Source organism: Crocodylus siamensis, chromosome 9 (assembly GCF_052110815.1).
Source record: "Crocodylus siamensis isolate JL-2025a chromosome 9, ASM5211081v1, whole genome shotgun sequence".
NCBI classification, from domain to species: Eukaryota; Metazoa; Chordata; order Crocodylia; family Crocodylidae; genus Crocodylus; species Crocodylus siamensis.
This window is the reverse complement of record NC_143403.1, coordinates 31,971,427-31,992,528: the sequence shown is the minus strand read 5'-3', so window position 1 is coordinate 31,992,528 and position 21,102 is coordinate 31,971,427. Positions and strand designations below refer to the sequence as shown.

Here is a 21,102-nt window from a genome sequence, read left to right as displayed (position 1 = left end):
GGGCATGCCTCCTGTCACTAGGGTCACACAAGGTCTGCCCCTATAAAAAGGGGCAGTGGGATGCCCTCTCCATCTGGACCAGCACCATGCCACACCACCTATCCACCCAGAGGCCCTGCTAGCAACCCCACTCTGGACAAGGACCCCTTTCCAGCCTGGATAGGTAGCTATCACCCCCTCTTCAACCAAGGACTTGGACTCTGCTTCTCTTCCCTACCTGGACTCCAGCCCTTCCACTGAGTCTCTTTCTCCTGCTGTCAGTGTGTGTGTGCACGCGTGCGTGCGTGTGCGCATGTACCAATAACTTCATGGGGCTGTGTAGCATGTTGTCTGTGTAATAAAACTGTTATTTGGACCCCTAAGTTGGGTTTTGCTTTACTATGGACTACACTTTGAGAAGATGACAAAGCCTATGAAAGAAATGGGACGGTACAGAACTCTGTTAGACTCTACAGCACAAACTGAGCTGTTTATGTTAATATACCAGCCCCCAACAAAAACGCAGTCAGCCTAAGAAGGTGCTGGTTAAGTTAATGAAGCGTTTTAAGAGAGGAAAAACAAATCTGGGCACCTGCAGGGCAACAACCAGTAACAAGGAAGAACCTGAAGAACAACAGCATTTAAAAGGAAGTACCCCATAGACAACTTGGATCAGCAATGCTCCATCACTTAGCAATTGGAATGAGTAGCAATGGATGTCAGTATCCCATTGCTCTGGCATTCCTGGCTACCAACCAGATAAGATAATGATGCATTCTTTATTCTTTCCTGAAGAAAGAGTTTTTGAAAGGTATTAAAAAAGTAATGTCCTTACCATTTACAACCCTCTTGCACTGCAGCATCTTTATGTCGATCAGCTCCTAAGAACAAAAACCAAAAATATATGTAAAGAAGTGGAAAAACTGAACAAATAAGAATCCATCAAAACAGAGTAAATATGATTTGGTCCTTTGAACTAAATGGATCTGCTTTTGAAAAATGGTGTAAGCAGAGTAAAATATATATGACTTGGAAAAAAAGTCACCGTTTTTCACTTAAAACAGAAAGGGGTTGCACTCAAGTTTACTACAGGAATTAATGGGTATTCATCATCCTATTACAATTCCTTTAAAAAAGGAGGCTACATCTGATATGTTTGCACCAAGTGCATACCCTGTTTTCACTGCAGTTAGCCAAATCCTACTGAATCGTACACTTTGGTTGCTCTGTCCAAGAAGGGAGGGGAGGGGCTAGGTCTAGCTAGCACAACCTGTTAACAGCTGAAATAAACATTCTTTTAGGCATGGACTCACGTACAGTTGGAGCCATTTCATTTAAATTGTTATGCACTGACCAGCCAGGACAAATACAAACGCAGCAAAACCACTTCAACCTTAACACTGTTTTATCCATTGTTAAAAGTTGGAGTAGCTTTACTACATTTGGGCCTTGGCAGATGTTACATCTGTCATGGTCTATGTGCAAATTTCGCATGGCAAACTGTAGGATTAAATTAATTTGTCCTGAGATAAAAATAGCAAATCTACTACAAGTTGCTGGCTGAAATAGAAACTTTTGTGGTGTGGAGTATCCAACACTTCTGACATTTGACCTGTTACACAGAGTGTAACAGGGCATGGGCATGTCCTCCATTATCCCTGAATGCACTACTCCCTGACCCCAAGAGCAGTCAGCAGAGGCAATGGAAAGCCATGACTCTTATCCTGGACAGTAAAAGCATGTACTGCTGCTCCAGCCTCTGCTGGAATGGGAGCCCATAGGGTGCAGATCTATTCTGGACTTGGAGAGAGTGCCTGGGAGAAAATAGGGACCAACAAATAGGGTTGTGTAGTCCTGTCCCAGTGCAAGTGGTGGGTGGCGGCGAGTCTCTGGCTGACCAGTGCTGTACTCCAAGACTGGCTGTCCTCAGGAATTCCCAGAGACAAGAACTACTGCAGGGCACACTGGGACACCAGTATACCAGCTTCTCCAGCTTTTTCTGCACTCAGGGAAGCAAGTTCTTGAATGGCTGGCATAGCACAATGCACATTTCCATTCCACGACAAAATTCTATAGTTCCTATGATGCAACAAAAATAACCAGTGACCTCTGTATCATTCTCAGCTTGTCCACACATAACGATTAAAATGTAACAGCTGCAGCCCTTTTGAAATGGCTCCAAATATATGTGTGTCTATATGCTCTACTGCTAAACTACTCCTGGTATGTTTAGCAGTGTCACACTTCTAAATGAGTTGGGCTAACTCCAAGTATTAATTCAAGCAGTGACAATAAATGAGTATGGATGTCTTCATTGTAAAATATATATGTAGTTAGTGTGTTACTCTGAAGTCAGGCAAAAGGCAAGGTAGATTTGCACCTTATAGACTAGCTACAGCTGGCACATGTGCCACTCCTGCTAAAGCTCTTCCTGATTTGGCTCTGATATGCCTCCTGAAAACAGACATGTAGGACAGTTGAGCTGGAGATAAATGCTGCTGCCACCAGGTACCCCTGGCAGGTTTTTGTGGCATTCCAGTTGAGAACTACTGAGTTAGTATATGGCACAAATATATCCTGCCTTTTTCTTTCACCATAAAAGAATTTCTGTCTGGCCCCAAGTAAAAAAAAAAATCACACGTTCTGTACTACATGCAGCAAACCAGGTTAGCACCAACTTGACTAATTCACTCAGTTCTGTTGACATTTGTGTGTGTGACTGTTTATAAGGCTGTTTCTACTACAGGTTTCTCTCAATTTATGTGGGTTCTGTATATGCAAATTTGCTCTTATGTGATGAGCATTTTTAGACCCATAATTCTTTATATGCTAGGTAAGTTCGCTCTTATGTGATAGAAATAGGTGCCCACCACCCCTCCCCACCCCCGCAGATAATTCTGTGGGGGTAGGAGAAAGGGCTGTGGGGCCAGGGCCCCACTCACCCCAGCCCCTGGAGCGGCTGGTACCAGCTGCCTGTACCTGTTGAGACGCACTGGGCTCTGCCTGTCCCCTCACACCCCAGCTCCTGGGCTGTGTCATGCTTTGGTGCAGTCAGGTAGTATCACATGCTCGCTGCAGCAGGGGCGGGGGTGAGTGCAGACAAGCAGCAGCCTGCTTTCCTCCCGTATGCAGGTCCAGGGATATGCACCCCCTGGGAAGAGCCCAGCACAGCCCCCCAGCCCTCCTGGGGGACACAGAGCAGCAAGAGGTGTCCCCCCACCCCACTGATAGTTCCCTCTCCTTTGCTCCCTTGTGTAGGCCTGGGAGCAGCACCCCTCCCCCCATCCCTTCCCTAGTCCCAGCCTCACTCCATCACTGCCATGGGAACCTATCCCTACTTGTTACATTATAAAGTGGCTTCAATTTATGCGAATTTGAATTGTGTGTCATTCTCTGGGAATGCATGTACCACATAAATCAAGGGGAACCTGTATAAGAATCTCTTTCTAAAATTCCTTGTGTTATCACTTGCTGGAGCCCAATATTTTGGGGCTGTAGCAGGTTTGACAGTTTCTAAGCATATTAATTATAAACAATTACTCCAAAAATGGCCACCTGTTTTATCTACACTTCTCTTCTCATAACTGAGACCCTCAAATAAGGAGTTAAAACAAAAGTGCTGTAACTTTTACTACACTTCTAATAGAATTAATTCCTATGACTTTCCTACTACCAAATTTTAAATTATAGAAAGCCACTGGTACTTAGGAAGCACAGAGGAGCTGGTTTCTTCTTTACTAAAAAAAAAATCTCATTAACATCATTGTTGTTCTTTTTCCAACTTCCTTCTGGAAGAATGCATATTTCTATTGTTCAGGCTACTGTTGCCATGGAGAAATACTGCTACCAGCTGCACTATATCTACCCCTTAATTCTCATAACTCATTTTCTTTGGTCCTTCAGTATTTTATTACATCCAAGATCCTAAACTCCAGGAAGCACCAAGTGTAATGGCCACTTGAATTCAGCTGATTAAATACATGCTTAAGGTAATGATTGATCTGCTTGATCTTATCTGCTAAAATTAATCAATGTCAAATGCTGTCTTAAACCATAATCTGATGCATTTTTCCATCAATATCAGCACTGTGGAATAGGAAAGGAAGATGGAAAAAAGCAGTTTTTAAAGAGGCAGAGCTCTACACTTAATGGGAATGCCAGGGAGGGTGGCAAAATAGACACAACATATTTAGCTGTAGGAGTACTTACAGCCATCTTAGTATTAGTATTAGTATCCTATTGCCTGATGCAGTATGCAAGTTACGGCATTTCTTGAAGACCTGCTTCTCTGGGATCAAACTGGAAGGTGGGGGGGGGATCTGGCATAACCATATGGTTCATAATAGTAAAACAAATGGTCAGTGTATCACCATACTCCAGGTATATTCAGAGTAACACCACTGTACTAATCTCTTGGTAACTTTCAGGAGCTGGTACCCCTGCTCCCAGCTTTAGTTACACATTGCGTTATCAGTTACCATATCGCTGCTCACTAACATAAGCCTCTTAATTCTCATTAAGCACTTCTATTTTGCAGATCTGACAGTTCTTACAACTTATGGTTTTTGACTGGCAATCTCTGTGACCAAGATTCTAGGATTATGATGACATTCTGTTCCCAGACAAGCAATTAAAAAGCAGATCTGAGTTAACCTACACAGGACCTAAGAAACATCCAGCATTTGATAAGGCTTTGTTTTATGTGTTTTGTTCTGTGGCCTTTTTTTTCCTCTTTCAGTTAAGGTATTCAGGCATCATCAGAAGCACTAGAATGATAAAGGCAAAGATTTTTGGGGGGATATCTTTTATGAAACCAACTGCATAGTTGCGATAGTCAGACAAGGTTTTGAATGCATGGTATTTTCTTCATGTCTGAGGAAGAAAGCAAGCACAGCAGATTGTTAAGAACAGCAGACAGAGCTGTGAAATTGGCTGGGGGAAAAATTCCCAGAGGCAGTAGACAAACATTTAGTAGAGGAGGAGAAGGTAGATTGCTGGGAAATCAAGACCTCTCAAAAGGGAGCAGGGTCATTATCACCTGTAAAGTATAGGAAAAAATCAGGAATCAAGTAGATCATAGTATGTCATGAATGTTTAGTCCTTGGTTCCTATTGTCTAGCCAGTTTACAAATTCTTGTTACCAAGCTCAACTTTTAAAGGTGTTTTGTAGATTTCCCTTGAGCATGATGAGAGTGAAGTCAGAAAGGAAGTGGCTGTTCTGTGAAAAATGTGCTCCTACAAACATGCCTCTCTCTGTCCTTTATATTTTTTCTGTGACAGTTCATTCTGGTGTTTAGTTGCTGTTTAGTTTCATCCATACAGTTACTATATATGTATTTTCATAATCTGGACTGAACACACAGACTCACTTACCAACTTCCACCACAGGTGTAACAAATATCACCTCTTGATCAAACTTTATCAGGAATATTTCTACACTAACATTAACTTTCTAGACACTAGAATCCACATCCAAGATGGTGGTCTATAGCCACCAGCTCCAAAAACTCCCCAGACCACCATACTTATATCCATGAGACCTGCCATCATCCCAAAACATACCACAAAAGATGTAATCTACAGATAGGCCCTCAGCTACCACCATGTCAGCTCTGAGAAGAATGCTCATGATGTTCACCTAGCCAATCTAAAATCTGCCTATATATAACAAGAACACTCCAGTAGAAAAACAAGCTGTATCTTTAAATACCCAAATACATTCAAGAGTAACCTGCCACAATACAACAAATGCCCCTTTCCCCCACCCCTGTGGCTGCACACCCCTGGTTGTCAACTACTATCCCATACTAGAACTAATTAGAAGAACCATCAAACAACTACAGCCTATACTCAACAAAGATCAGACCTTGAGAGGTTTAATCCCAGACCCTTCCAATCCAGGCTTTCAAACAACCCCCTAAGATTGCCTGATTCATCAAGTGGGACACCACTCTTTATTAACAATAGATGTTTAAACTGTAGTAGCATTTCCAATGCTATAAATAACATACCCCACAATAAATCCATCAGAATCTATAAATCCTACATATGCCTTTCCCAAAATGTGATACACCTGATTCAATGTACTAAACTGTAATTACATAGGTGAAATTAAAAAGGAACTACACACCAAAAATGAACATTTGCAGAAAAAAATATAAAGAACAGACACGCACATAAATCAGCAAGAGCTCATTTTTCACAGAACCACTCCTTTTCTGACCTTACCAAGGTCATGTTCAAGGACAATCTACCAAACACTTTTAAAAAGGCAAGCTTGGGAACAAAAATTCACATGCTAGTTGGACACTAGGAATTAAGGACTGGGCTCCCTTTGGGAAACAGCAGCCCAGATCAGTGATCCATTGATGAAACATCCTATGGTAATTATGAAGCTTGAAGGTAAAAGTGATCTCTAGGCCAGGAGACTAATTCTCTTACTAAGATGTCAATGCAAAGGGAGTCCCCTTTCTCCCTCTCTTTCTTTTTAATAACTTTCTGGATCATCATACTGTCCTGGAGAGTGACATAAGCCTTTTCACCAGAAAAATGATAGTGTGTCCTGGAGCTCTCATTAGATGCTACTTTTTTAGCAAAAGAACTGATTCAGCACCTTTCCTTAGAAGGGAAAAATGGCCTGGACCCCAGATCTGGGGTTAACTCCCAACTCCACAACAGGTTTTCAGTATGGCCTTGAGTAACTGCCTTAATTTGTCTCTGTTTCTCACCTCTAAAAGGGGAATAATTCTTTTCCATTAAGAAAAGTTTTTATTAGGTGGAAGTTAATGGAGGTGTTATGAAATTATATCCCATAAACAGAGGTTACCAGTAAGTAATGCCAACAGGTGTAAAATGTAGACATACTGGTAGCAGCTATGGCTTTATCTGTAAGTCTCGAATAAATTAACTAAAACCACAATATTTTATTTCACAACCTGACAAAAGTGATCGTTTTGTCATGACCAACCTGAGCAGCATGTAAATAGCAACAAAATAAGACTATTTCTCCAAATAACCTGAGTCATTAATTCCCTTTAACATTTTAATGTGTGAAAGTGAAGAGCATAAAGTAACTATTGAACTCTTTGCCATAGGAGGACATGACTATGGAGTAACACACCAGTTTTGTTCAGTTTGTCTCCACATCATGAAAAAAGAGAGCCTGCTCCATCAATTCAGCCTTCCATACCTCACAGTACACAATATCAGCACCGTAATCGAGAGCCAAAAGACGCATTGGTAATGTTCCAACTCGAACCATTGGAGCCAAAATATTCTTTCCTCTGAAACAGAGTGGTGTTGTTTTCACAATCATTTCTATTATATGGCCTGAAATAGAAAACAGAACAAGTAAAAAAAAAAGTAGAATTTAACTTTTTTCCCCTTCTATCCAATGGACATGAAGAATCAAGACTTTTCCCTATTCAGAATTCAGGAATTTATCTGCAGTTTAGTATGAAAAGTTAAAGTTATTGGGACACCTTTCTTTTTCAGAGAAACCTGATTTAAAGTGAGTAATCTCACCTTCTCATGAGTTTTTTTCCCCCCTAGTATTTAACTGCACAGAGCATAGTGGCTTTTACAAACCATCTGTCTGAGAAATGCACACAATTTCACTCCCAGCCTTAGAAAAACTATTGTATATTACTCAAAAGTCTTCATAATAAATCAAGATAAAACAACTTGTCCCAAAAGTATAAACACAGCATACAAATACTGCAAGTAAACAACATCATCACTTAGTAACTTATCTGAAAAATCTCTCTCCTGAAATAATTACAGAATTACAATAATTACACCATCATCTATGGTATATGGCAATCTAAGATTGCCCAGCACTAACTCTTCAAGTGGAAATTTTTCAAAATTCTATACTTTGAAACCAGGGAACAGAGACTTCAAGCTTGATAAGGGTTGACACCTCTTTGTCTAGGATTGGGTAAAGATGGAACAGAAGAGTATGAGACCACCAAAATACACTCCTATCCAAAGCCTGAAATGGAACCCAAGGTCCCTAAGTCTCACTATTACTTCCTTGTCGACCAGTAAACTAGTTCCTTAAGTGAAATGTCTCAAACAGCTTTAGAGCTGCTTTGTGTACAAGGTTGGAACCTACTACTATTGTCAGTTACTTGGCAAACAGCAGCAACTGCTGTCACATCAGTCAACAGAGGTCTGTGGATCTGAAGCAGGGGTGGGCAAAATACAGCCTGTGGTCCACATCCGGCCTGCCTGGCACTTTCATCCAGTCCACAGCTCCCCCCAGTGAATTGTGTCCCACCCAGCCCCTCTGCCGGTGAGGGTGGGAGCGAGGCACCTACACCTAACCCCACGTATCTTATTATGCCTCACTCCCACCCTCGCCGACAAAAGGGCCAGCTCTGTTAACACGAGGTGAGGCTGCTGTGGCAGGCTCCCCCAACATCCAGCTTCCTCCTGGCAGCAAGCAGGGAGGCTGGGGGCAGGACTGTAGCTGGGCAGGAGCATGGGGCTGGGGTTGGCTGCAGTGCGGAGGCCTCACCAAGGGGGGTGGCAGGCGCACAGAGCTCAGGTGGGCAGCATATGGGTGTGAGGGGGGTGGAGTATGGGAGCCCCTCCCACACTCCCCCTACCCCCGCCATGACACACAGCTCTGGCAGACAGCGGGGGCAGCAGCTGCAGTGGGGGGAGGGGCAAGGAAAGCAGCTGACTCCAGTGCCTGGGGCTTCCCTCCTGTGCCCCACAATTGTGGGGAATGCCAGGGAAACAAATGGCCCAGTAGGGGCTGTGCTCCTTGCTGCAATGTGCAGCGCTGGCCAGAGCCAGGCACCACCGCCCTCACCTGCTGCTGCGCCATGGGAGCTGGGTCCCCACATCCCTCCTACCCTCCATCACACCCCACAAGCCCCGCCCACACACACATACCCTCTCTCACCTGCATTGGCTGCAGGAGAGGACAATGCGTTTCAGAGACCAATGTGTTCCAGAGCCACACACTCAGACCCCACAAATGCCACACAAAGCCCAACATACCCTATGCCCCCCACGCACAGCCACACCCCCTCACAAAGCCCCCCTTCCACACCCCACCATTCACCCCCCCCCAACACAATATATAGGGCTAAGAATTTATTTTTTAATTATTATGCAATCACCTCTGTATACAGTACACAAACACAAATCATGACAAAAATACATTTTGTAATAAAATTAAAATGTTATAGTAGGTATATGACTTTTAGTGTATACTTTGTTTTTTTTCTGGTTCTAAGATGGCAACTCCCCCCTCCCAAAAGGAGTTTTCCAGGGGCAAGGGGAGGGACTTCTGGTGACAAATGTCTGGGGTTAGGAGTGGGATGCCCAGTCGCAAGATAGCAGCCACAGGGCAGGGCACCTGTCAAGGGTTGGAGCTATCAATGCAGCCTTCAATAGCTCAAACCTCATTAAGCAGTCCTCCGCCCAAAATAATTGCCTGCCTCGATCTACAGGTTCTTAATCTCCAGTGATTCATGGGTGTTAAATTGGCCATGATAAAGTATCTAAAGTTAGAAAGGTTAGAGTTCAAGATTTCAGAATTTTTCACCTCTACCATACAGCAAGGCATTCTGCATACAAGCAGTGTTCATTTTATTTTTCTTAAATATGTGTTTGCTATGGTAAGAAAGACACAGAAGTGTCCAAAGCTTGCAGAATGTACTTTCTTAAAGCTTATTTAAGAAGTGTTTTGTAGGTGCTCATTAACACATGGTCAAGTGCTCATCAGAAACCAAATGGCCAAATATCAGGGCTTTTGGAAAATTATCACCCCTTCCTTTCTTCAAGCCATACAATCTGATTTTAAATTAAGCGACTAAACTTTCTACTTCTACTCTGTAGCTCAATTGGACCCACACATTTTCAGGCATGCTATAAGAGTTCAAATGAAAGTCATACTGAAAATGTTATGATATTAAAATAGAATCCACTATCAAGTATATGTTACAATTAATAAGGAGTTTTGTTGTATTAAGTAACATGAATTGAAAAGCATGTCTGCAAAGGTATATCAAGAATCAAGGAACACCAATTAGAAATAATCAAGAAAAATCAGAAGCTGCCAGGTTTCTAACACAGTCTCTGCAGTAAGACAACATAGGCTGGGGATAATTAAGAAAAAAAAAAACAGTGGTTCTTAATGAACAGGGAAAATATCACCAGCTAAAAAAACCTGGAGGTACTAAAGAAAGAGCAGAGGCAGATTATGAATTGGAGGAGAATGGTTTAAGGAGAAATATATTACCAATTAAATGAAATGGGATAAAGATACTCATGTTAATTCTACATACAGGCATACCTCGTTTTATTGCGCTTCGCAGATATTGCGTTTTTTTACAAATTGAAGGTTTGTGGCAACCCTGTGTCGAGCAACTCTATCGGCGCCATTTTTCGATTGGTTAGCATTTTTTAGCAATGAAGTATTTTTTAATTAAGGTATGTACATTGTTTTCTTAGACATAATGCTATTGCACACATAATAGACTACAGTATAGTAAACATAACTTTTATATGCACTGGGAAACCAAAAAATTCATGTGACTCGCTTTATTGCGATATTCGCTTTATTGTGGTGGTCTGGAACCGAACCTGCAATATCTCCGAGGTATGCCTGTACTGCCTTTCAGTACTGACTGAATGCTTGATAAAGTGTTTGAGAATACTTCGGCTTCAGTGGAGCTGCACTACAGAGCATAGCTGTTTTCTTGCCAATACCGTATAAGAAATAGAACGGAGTTAAAGAAAAGCCTATCCTCAACACGCTAGAAATTGTGTAGTGTATTTATATATCAAATTACTTCTGAACTGTCTTTCGCTATTCTGTTTAATTGATTTTTGCCATACAATATCTAACGTGTTACCTATTCCAATCTATAAATGCCCATAGTCAGTATACCAGGTGACAAGCTGATCGTTGACATCTATTCCAGTTCAACTTCTAACTGAACCGTTTCAAGGAATTGTGTTGCCTGAACACAACAGAAATACTAGCTTGCCATGTCTCTACTTAGAACTACTAGTGAAGTTTAGAGCTAAACACAAGTAAGCATGAAATACCAAAAATTCTACATACAGGAAAGAAATCTAGCTTTTGTAAAGAATTAGGCCAGTTATGCTCGTATTACCCAATTATTTTTCATCTGTTTATACCATCATCCACAAGTGCATTTTGTGTTTCATTTTGAATTTAAGAACAGTCAAGCACAAAAGACTGACGTCACTTTGGATGAACAATATCCGTCTAGCAAGGAAAAAGGTAATTTCCCCTTTCCAAGACATTTGCAAAATAGTCAGATGGAGAAATTAAGAAACAGTTTGCTAGTGCAAAACTGTACAAGAAAACATTTACTTTGTCCACATTTTCTAACAATATACAACCAAATTTACAAATTTAATTTAAAAATACATTTTTCTAAAAATAAGAGTTGTCAAACTATTAAAAAATTTGACTGTGATTAGTTGTGCGAGTAAAAAAATTAGTTGCAATTAATCACGATTTTAATCTCACAGATAAAAACTCAAAATTATGTGCAGAAAAACTCAAAATTATGCAAAATTATGGAGGTACTTTGTATGGGGGGGGTGGATGTGTGTGGGGGATTTGGACCCCAGGGGGGTGGGGGGTCCCCTGCACACCCTGGCAGGATGCAAGATACTGTGGGTCCGGAGTGAGGGGAAGCACTGGAGCGGCTATGGCTTGGGATTAAGAGGCGCACACACACAGTGCTGCGCTGATAAGTCTGTGGAGGGGAAGGAGCGGGGGAAGAGGCAGATCGTGGCCTCCATGGTGAGGGAGGGAGTGGGGCGGGGGTGAATGGGACCCTGGGGCTGGGGCAGGCCATGGGACAGAGCTGTGGGAGGTTCATTCAGGGGCATGCGGGCACAGCTCCCCACCACTGCACACACCCGAGGGGAGGCATAGGGGGCATGTGCCCCCCAATTTGTACACAGGGCAGAGGCAGGCTGCCTGCTGCAGGATGGAGCTCTGTGCCCTGTTTGCCCCAGGAGCCATGCGACACTATATTGAGTCTCCCACCAGGTGGGCAGGGGACATATGGTGTGGCCAGTGCGCAGCTCCCAGGGCAAAGGCAGCAGGATACTGCATACCCCTACCCCCATGCCTCTGGATGAGCCTCCCGTGGCTCCAACTACCTGCCCTGGTCCCAGGGCCCCATTCACCCCAGTGCCTGCTCCTGGCCCCTACCCCACTCACTCCCTCAGTAAAAGGGCCTTGATCTGCCCCACTCTACCCCACCCTATCCTCTCCCTCTGCCCCTCCCCCTCCACAGACTTAGCAGCACAGCGCTGCTCTACACACAGCATGCAGTCTGCGGCTGCTCATGTATGTCTGTGTCTGTGGGTGGCCTCCCCATCTGCTGCAGCAGCCTGGAGACTGCGCCTGGGCTGCTCTGTGGTCCTCTGGGCAGCCTGAAGGCGGTGGAGTGGAGTCAGGGCACAGGCTCCAAAACCATGTGTGCAATTAACACGTTAAAAAAAATTAATGCAAGAACTGATTGAGGCATTATCTGCATACGTTAACTACAATTAATTGACAGCCCTACTAAACATATATTCAGAAATCATCCAGGTTTCAAGAGAAAATGAAAGGGAATCTGAACAGCGTGCTATGTGTCATAACACACATCGTCCCCAAAATAGTTAGTATTGTTCTAATGCATCTCTCTCAAGAGAAACCATGAGCGTACAGATGTTCAGAATTCTTCTCTCAGAGCAAAGATGGCTGTTCTAGGAGAAAAATAACCCAGGGACAACCCGTTAAATCACTTCCAAGAGAGTCCTCTGGGACAGCAAATATCTGTATGCAAGCTCTTCTGAGAAAAGCCATACCACTGTCCTACAGCATCCGATGGTACTTTGCTCCCACTACCCAAGAAGACAAAGTGTCATGCACTGGGCTTTGCTGCTCCAGCCAAACAAGGAGCAAAACATGCCCCTTTCGCAATCCCACACTGTACTGCAAAGAGACATAGTCTGTTTCTGAGCTAATCAGAGCTGCCCTACGCACTGTTGCCGTTCTCTCTCTGGGCAGACGGAGTCTGCAGAGCAGGCCGAGATGTGTGCACAGAGGTGCCTTGGCTACTCAGCATCAGCCCCACAAGGTCTCTGCTCTTCAGGGGCTCAGCATTTAAACCCATGTATGCAGCCAGTGTTTTGACTTCTAAGTCCCAACTAAGACTTACTTGTCAGTGCAAGTCCCATTCAGGCATAAGAACTGTAACAACAGAAGAACTGGCTAATCCATCTAGTCTTCTTTGCAGACAACAGCTTATAACTTGATCCTTCTCTACAATTAATTCCATGGACTATTGTGTCACCAAGTTGAATTGGTGACATCCAATATGTCTCTTCTGGTATAAGAGACATCTATGGATGCTTGCATCCATAGAAGCTTCTCAAGTAAATCTCAGGATGTCATCCTCCTGCTGTACTCAGCCTTGGTAAGACCGCAGCTGGAGTACTGCATCCAACTCTGGGCTCCACAATTCAAGAAGGATGTCAAGAAGCTTGAGAGAAATCCAGAGGAGAGCCACGCGCATAATCAGAGGGCAAGAGAACAGGCCTCATGAAGAGACACTGAGAGCCATGGGACTCTTCAGTCTGGAAAAGTGCAGGGTCAGGGGGGACCTGGTGGCTGCTTATGACCAAATCCTATTTTATTTTCTTTATCCTAGTCATTTTTTACAAAGCCAGACCTTTGCTGAAATAACTCACAGTTTACAAATCAACTACTCTCACTTGGAGAAACATTAGCTGTTGGGCTGAGCTGTCAGGCTTAGTTTAATGAATGCAGCATTTCATACACTAGCTTTTACTTATTCAAGTTAAAAAATATCGAAGCCTTTTATCTTATCCTCTGTGCCAGGGGCGGGCAATTATTTCGGGTGAAGGGCTACTTACCTGGTTTTGGCAGGCTGTCGAGGGCCACCTTGACAGGTGCTCTGCCTCTGGTCACCATCCTGGGACCAATGTCCCAATGTTTTGGGACCAATGTCCCAGGGCTAGCACCAGTGGGGCCCAAAGCGGGGCACAGGCTGGCAGGGGTCTGTGGAGCCAGGCTGGGCTGCACCAGGAGGGAGAGGGGGGAGCTGGCCCAGCTCCACAGAGCCCCTGCTGGCTGGGACCCCACGCTCCTGCCACCCTATTCTGGGCCCTGCTGGCACTGGCCCCGGGGCACCAGTGCAGGCCCCGTGCTCCCACTGGCTCCCTGCCCACTCACTCCCTGTGCCCCACAGCACAGGTGGGGGGCAGCGCACAGCCCCAACCCCCTGCTTGCCAGCAGGGAAGAAGCTGGTGCTGAGCATGGGGAAAAGCAGCCCCTCACCCACCCCATGACCAGCGTTCTCTGCTACAGGCGCTTGCAGCCCATGTGGGGCTGTCCGGAGCAGGCACAGGCAGTCCCACATGGGCTGCAAGCAGCTACAGCACGGGGAGCTGGCCATTGGGCGAGCGAGGGACCGCTTTTCCCTGTGCGCACCACCAGCTTGTAACCCAGCCCTGCTACCAGCCTGGGCTCCAAGCCGACTCTGGGCTTACCTGTAGGCGGCAGCAGCTGCAGCCCCCCTGCTTGCCACGCTGGGCAGTGTTGGCGGCTGCCTGCCCAGAGCTTGTATGCTGGGCAGTCCACAGGTGGTGGTGGCAAACACTGCCCAGTGCGGCAAGCAGGGGGGTCGCAGCTATTGTCTCCATGCACAGCCTGGACTGGCAATCCTGGAGTCAGCATGGGGCCCAGGCTGGCAGTGGGGCTGGGTCACAAGCTGGTCCTGAGTTCAGGTGGAGGAAAAGCAGCCTGCCTTGTGCCCTGCACTGCAGCTGCTCGCAGCTCAGGTGGAGCTGGCTGTGCCTGCTCTGGACAGCCCCATGTGGGCTGTGAGCAGGGCACCAGCCACAGGGTAGGCGATGGGCTACTTTCCTCCATGCTGGAAAGGAGCCCAGGAAAAAAGCTGAGTGCAGGGAAAAAATGGATCCTCCCCTGCTCCCCCTGCTGCAGCTGCTCGCAGCCCACAGTGCTGTCTGGAGCAGGCACAGGCAGCCCCATGCAGGCTATGAGCAGCTGCAGCATGGGGCGCTGGTCACAGGGCAGGTGAGGCACTGCTTTCCTCCGGCCCACACTCAACTTTTCCCCAGGCCACTTTTCCGCAGGCTCCTTCTCTGCCCGGGGTCCTCCCCTGCCCTTGCCCCCTTCCCCACGGTTCTGGCATGGGGCAGCCACATGGTCCCAAGCCCAACTGGCTGGGGTGGGCAGGGCCAGGCAGGCCCTGCTGTTGTGGGAGACTGCTGGGCTTCCCCTGGGTCCTACTGCCCTTGTTTTTTGTCATTTTTGACAGGAACCAAGGGCAGATGAATATTAATTTTCTAAATTTTTTAGGGGCCCTATGCGCTGGATAGACTGGCCTTGTAAGCCATATTTTGCCCACCCCTGCTCTGTGCTATCCCATAAATTACACATGAAGGACATTCTGAACAAATTCACTAGATCTCTTTTCATTAAAAAATTGTTAAATTGTTTTTACATAAAAGTATTATCAGTAAATCTAAACTATTGTTGAAGTGCAAAACAGATCTTGGAAAAAAGACAAATGAATTCGTTCTTGCTTCCAACAGTAGAATATAAATTATCTCATAATTTCTAAACCTAAATGCCAAGAACACCAGCTGTACTAAAACAGACTCAAGAAAAAGGAAAATGAGCAATTAAATTACCTGAAAAAAGGATGTGCCTCTGAATAATTGAGCTCTAAGCCTGACCTAGCGCCCACTAGGATTCACTAAAAATGCTGTTTCCTTATTAGTACTATGAAAAATTCATTAGCTTACACAATGCATGAACAAGGAGACAGTGAACACTTTAAAAGAGTCTTCTAGTTTAAGAAAAGCATGCTTATTCAGCTCTCTCCTAAAATGTCCAATGTTGTTATTCATGAACTCCTACACCTTTGTGCTTCTCCACTTTCTTTTATACCTTTCCATTTCAGTTCTCTGAAAGTTCAGTTACCCACAGAACTACCACTAAGAGAGATGGACAAAATGTAAAAGTAGCTAAGATCAACTTACTTTACCTTCTAACGTAGCCATTGTGATTGACTGTGCAGAAAAACTACCGAGCTGCAAATACCCATCCATCCTAGAGAACTCTCCCCATGCACCTTATGACATGCTCGTGATACAAATCGTAATAGAACATAAAAAACACAGCCAATAAGACTTGAAAAAAATCCATTCATTGTTGGTGAGTAGGAAGCTTCTATTGAAGACTTGGTCTTTACAAGCTTTCATTAAAAGGGTTCCTTGCATGAGTGCAAGACATTGTTATGCTGTTGCTTTAAACCTGCATATGGACAGCTCCAATGATGCCAATGCAATAGCATCGGTATCATTTTGCTCAGCCTTGTTTCTGTTTCGCTGTTTTCTTCCCAGAGCAGTAAAAAATCAACATCACTGATGCAGCTTGGCCAAGCACCAACTAACAGCAACAAGCTAGTGGCCTTCAATGAAAGCCTGCCCTACAGACTTCTGCATTAACTGAGGAAGCCAGGTCTGCCAGCAGGAATTTTTCTTCCATCAAAACCAACCTAGGTCCCCCCAGCCAGAGTGGTGAACTAAGCTAACAAAAGCTGCCTTCTGCTGGCAGAGCTGCATCTGCTTTGGAGTTTTGCCAACAGACATGTCAGTCATGTGCATCAAACTTTTCCCACCCCTAACAGACATAACTGTGCTAACAGAATTTTGTAATGTAGGGTCACTGCCCCATAAGCAGGTAAGTTGATACCATAGCTAAAATCCCACCTTGCAGAGAGCCAGATAAGAGAGCAGCATAGTTGAGAGCCCACCTTGGAGAGAGTCAGGTTAGAAGATGCAGCCATCATGTAAGCAGGTTAGAGTAGCGAAGTACACCCAAAACAATTAGAAGGCTGGAGAAAAGTGTTTCAGGGTACAGCTTGTAGCCATGTTGGTCTAAGGACATAGGCAGACAAGGTTCTTTGGGTAAATCCAATATCTTTTATTAGAACAACTAAAATACTTGGGAAAATTCTTTTTTCCAAGCTTTTGGGTACAAATGCCCTTCTTCAGGCTGAACCCAAACAACGCTGTCTGCCTATGTCCTTAGATGAAAATGGCTACAACTAGACCTATGAAACATGGAAGATATCACATTTTGCTGAAGAAAATTGTGGCATTTTTACTTTGTACCGCTGAGGAAAGACCAATCTTAAAATTAACGAGACACTGGTTAAACTAAGTCTGCCAGGGGGGACTACTGCCATTGCTGCCCCGCTGAGCAACCCTTGCAAAGGCAGCAAGTCAAGGCACTTAAGGGAACCCAGCCCTGAAACGAGCTGTGGGCAAGGCAAGGGCCCCTAAGGGACACTTGTCTGTCTGAACACAAATGCCAAGAGATTGGGAAATAAACAGGAGGAACTTGTCTGCATGCTTAACACAAATAATTACGATGTCACAGGGATAACGGAGACGTGGTGGGACTCCACCCATGACTAGACGACAGGTATAGACGGCTATACCATGTACAGGAGAGATCAAGTGGACAAAAGGGGTGGGGGCGTAGCTCTCTATGTCAAGGAAAGCTACGTGTCCCTGCAAGCCGATAAGGGGGCGACCAGGGTGGACGACTGGAGACCCTCTGGGTTAAAATCCGTGGGGAACACAGCACAGGGGACACAATGGTGGGAGTCTATTCATAGTTTCATAGTCTCTAGGGTCAGAAGGGTCCTGAGCAGATCATCGAGTCCGACCCCCTGCCATGGCAGGAAAGAGTACTGGGGTCAAATGACCCCAGCAAGGTGTACATCTAGCCCCCTCTTAAAGACTCCCAGGCTAGAAGCCAGCACCACTTCTCTTGGAAGTTGGTTCCAGATCCTAGCCACCCTGACTGTGAAGTAGCGCCTCCTGATATCTAACCTAAACCTACTCTCTGCCAGCTTGTGACCGTTATTCCTGGTCACTCCTGGCAGTGCTCGGGGGAACATTGACTCCCTCAATGCCTGCTGATCCCGCCCCCCGACTAGTTTATAACAGGCCACAAGATCCCCCCTCAGCCTTCTCTTTTGGAGGCTGAACAGGTTCAGGTCCCATAGCCTTTCCTCATGGGGCCTGCCCTGTTGTCCCCTGATCATATGAGTGGCCCTCCTCTGGACCCTCTCCATGTTGTCCACATCCCTCTTGAAGTGCGGAGCCCAGAACTGGTACTCCAGCTGCGGCCTAACCAGTGCCGCATAGAGGGGATCACCTCCGTGGACCCACCTGACATGCATCTGTGGATGCATGAAAAGGTAGTTGGCCTTCCTGACTGTATCCCCACACTGCCGGCCCATGTTCATCTTGGAGTCAATGATGACTCCAAGATCCTTTTCCGCCTCTGTATTGACAAGAATGGAGTTCCCCAGACTGTAGGTATGGTGCCAGTTGTTCTTTCCCAGGCGTATCACTTTGCACTTGTTGGTGTTGAATCCCATCCTATTCTCATCCGCCCGCCCCTGTAACCTGTCTAGGTCCGATTGCAGCCTATTCCTCCCTTCTAGCGTGCCCACATCCCTCCACATCTTAGTGTCATCAGCAAATTTGAACAGGGTGCTATTTACCCCCTCATCCAAGTCACTGATGAAGATGTTGAATGGTGCAGGCCTGAAGACCAAGCCCTGCGGAACGCCATTGCCCACACCCCTCCAAGTCAAAAATGACCCATCCACCACCACTCTCTGGGTGTGGCCCTCTAGCCAGCTGGCGACCCATTTGACTGTGTGGGTGTTGACACCACAGTCCCTCAGTTTCTTAATGAGAACAGGGTGAGAGACAGTGTCAAAGGCCTTCTGAAAATCCAGGAAGACTATGTCCACTGCTACCCCTGCATCTAAGGACTTGGTGATCTGGTCATAGAAGGCCACCAGGTTGGTCTGACAGGACCTGCCGCTAATGAACCTATGTTGATTACCCCTAAGCATAATCTCGCCTGCTGGCCCCTCGTGGATATGCGCCAGAATAATTTTCTCAAAAACCTTGCCCAGGATTGAGGTAAGACTAACTGGCCTATTGTTTCCCGGTACTCCTTCCTCCCCTTTTTGAAGATGGGAACCACACTGGCCCCAGTCCTCTGGCACCACACCAGAGCACCACGAGTGCTCGTAAAGCCAATGACCTCAGCCAATTCCCTCAGTACTCAAGGGTGGAGGATCATCCAGACCGGCTGATCTGAATACATCCAGTTCTTCCAGAAGTTCCCCAACTAGTTCCTCACTAACCCTTGTCCTAGGCCCAGATGGGTGGTGGTTGTTCCGGTCCCTGCTCAGGAAAATGGAGGCAAAGAAATTGTTAAGTATGTTGGCTTTGTTGTCTGATGTGACGACCAAAGCCAACATATTTAATGATTTCTTTGCCTCTACTACAGACCTCCTACCCTATATCAAGAGTTTGACCAGGAGTTCACCAGGGAATTGACTGAAGATGCATGCTCCCAATGCATGGTTGTCATGAGACACTTCAACTACCTAGACATCTCATGGGAAGAGCGCTCAGCCAAATCAGAGCGATCACAAAGCTTTCTCTCATGCGTGGATGACCTCTACTTGACGCAAGAAGTTGACGGGCCAACGAGAGGTAAAGCACTGCTTCACCTGGTACTGGCTACAGGGGATGACCTAATCAGTGACTTAACGATCAAAGGGAAGCTGGGTGGCAGTGATCATGAGCTGATCACCTTCACCATCTGCCACAAAGCTGGCAAGTCAGTCAGCAATAGAGAAGTCCTTGTGTTCAGGAAAGCTGACTTTGACAAGCTCAGGAGGCTTGTAGGTGAGCCCCTAAGGGATCACGACTCAAAGGGGAGGTGAGTTCAGGATGAGTGGTTGCTCCTCAAGAGAATGATCCTGGATGCACAAGCTAAGTCTATTCCATCTCGGAGGAAAGGCAGCAAAAGGGCACAGCTTCCTTGGCTCTGCAGAGAACTAGCGGATGTCCTGCGTCTAAAAAGAGAGACCTACAAAGGATGGAGGACTGGTTCCACCTCCAAGGAGAAATATTCTGCACTGGTCTGGACCTGCAGGGAGCAAACTAAGAAAGCCAAGGCTGCAACTGAATTCCAACTAGCTAAAAGTATCAAGAACAATAAAAAGTCCTTTTTAGATATGCGGGCAGCTGGAGGAAAAGCAAGGGCAATGTCAGACCCCTGCTAAACCAGATGAGACAACTGACGCACAGGGAAAAACCAACTTGCTAAATGGGTACTTTGCATCAGTTTTTCACCAGTCCCAAGGGACGCCCCTGCCCATTACAGGACAGGAACACCTGGGTGAGGATGATTCCTTACCCTCCATCAATGCTGACCTTGTGAAGGAACACCTCGAGAGGCTGGACACCTTCAAGTCAGCCGGACCTGACAGCTTACACTCCAGAGAACTCAAGAAGCTGGCAAGCATCAGAGTTCAGCCACTGGCACAGATCTTAAGAGAACTCCTGGTGCTCTGGAAAAGTGCCTGAAGATTGGACGAAGGCCAATGTGGTGCCCATCTTCAAGAAGGTGAGGAAAGTGGATCTGGAAAACTACAGGCCCATCAGCCTGACTTCTATTCTGGGGAAGGTCTTAGAAAAGATTATTAAAGAGGCCATTCTCAACAGACTGGCTGATTGCAGCATCTTGAAGGATAGCCAGCATGGGTTTGTTGTGGGTAGGTCTTGCTTGACCAGTCTTATTTCCTTTTATGACCAAGTGACCTATCACCTGGACAACAAAGAAGAGATTAATGTTGTATATCTTAATTTTAAAAAAGCCTTCAATCTGGTATCCCAGGATCACCTCTTGGCAAAACTGGCCAACTATGGCCTCAGCTTCACCACGATCTGCTGGTTGGGGAATTGGCTTCATAGTCGGACCCAGAGGGTGGTGGTTGATGCAAGTCAATTGTCATGGTGCCCTGTGACCAGTGGGGTTCCCCAAGGCCTTGGGCCTATACTATTCAGCATCTTCATTAATGATGTGGACATTGGCATCAGAAGAAGACTGGCCAAGTTTGCCAATGACACCAAACTCTGAGATAAAGCCTCCACACTTGAGGATAGGAGGGCCATCCAGGCTGACCTTGA

The 21,102-nt window shown here is 45.7% G+C and overlaps 1 protein-coding gene across 3 annotated transcripts in view; it reads right to left on the bottom strand.

Annotated features, from left to right (window-relative positions):
* The window catches only part of DUS2 (dihydrouridine synthase 2), a 75,114-nt gene that overhangs the window by 52,537 nt on the left and 1,475 nt on the right, over positions 1-21,102 (bottom strand). For 2 of the 3 annotated variants that reach the window (XM_090064009.1, XM_090064011.1), the window contains 2 exons: positions 7,169-7,308; positions 815-860 (listed from right to left, as the gene is read on the bottom strand). In XM_090064009.1, coding sequence (XP_089920135.1) covers positions 815-860; positions 7,169-7,308 — 186 coding nt within the window. The remainder of the gene's footprint in view (positions 1-814; positions 861-7,168; positions 7,309-21,102) is intronic. The other variant, XM_090064012.1, reaches the window with a different exon arrangement.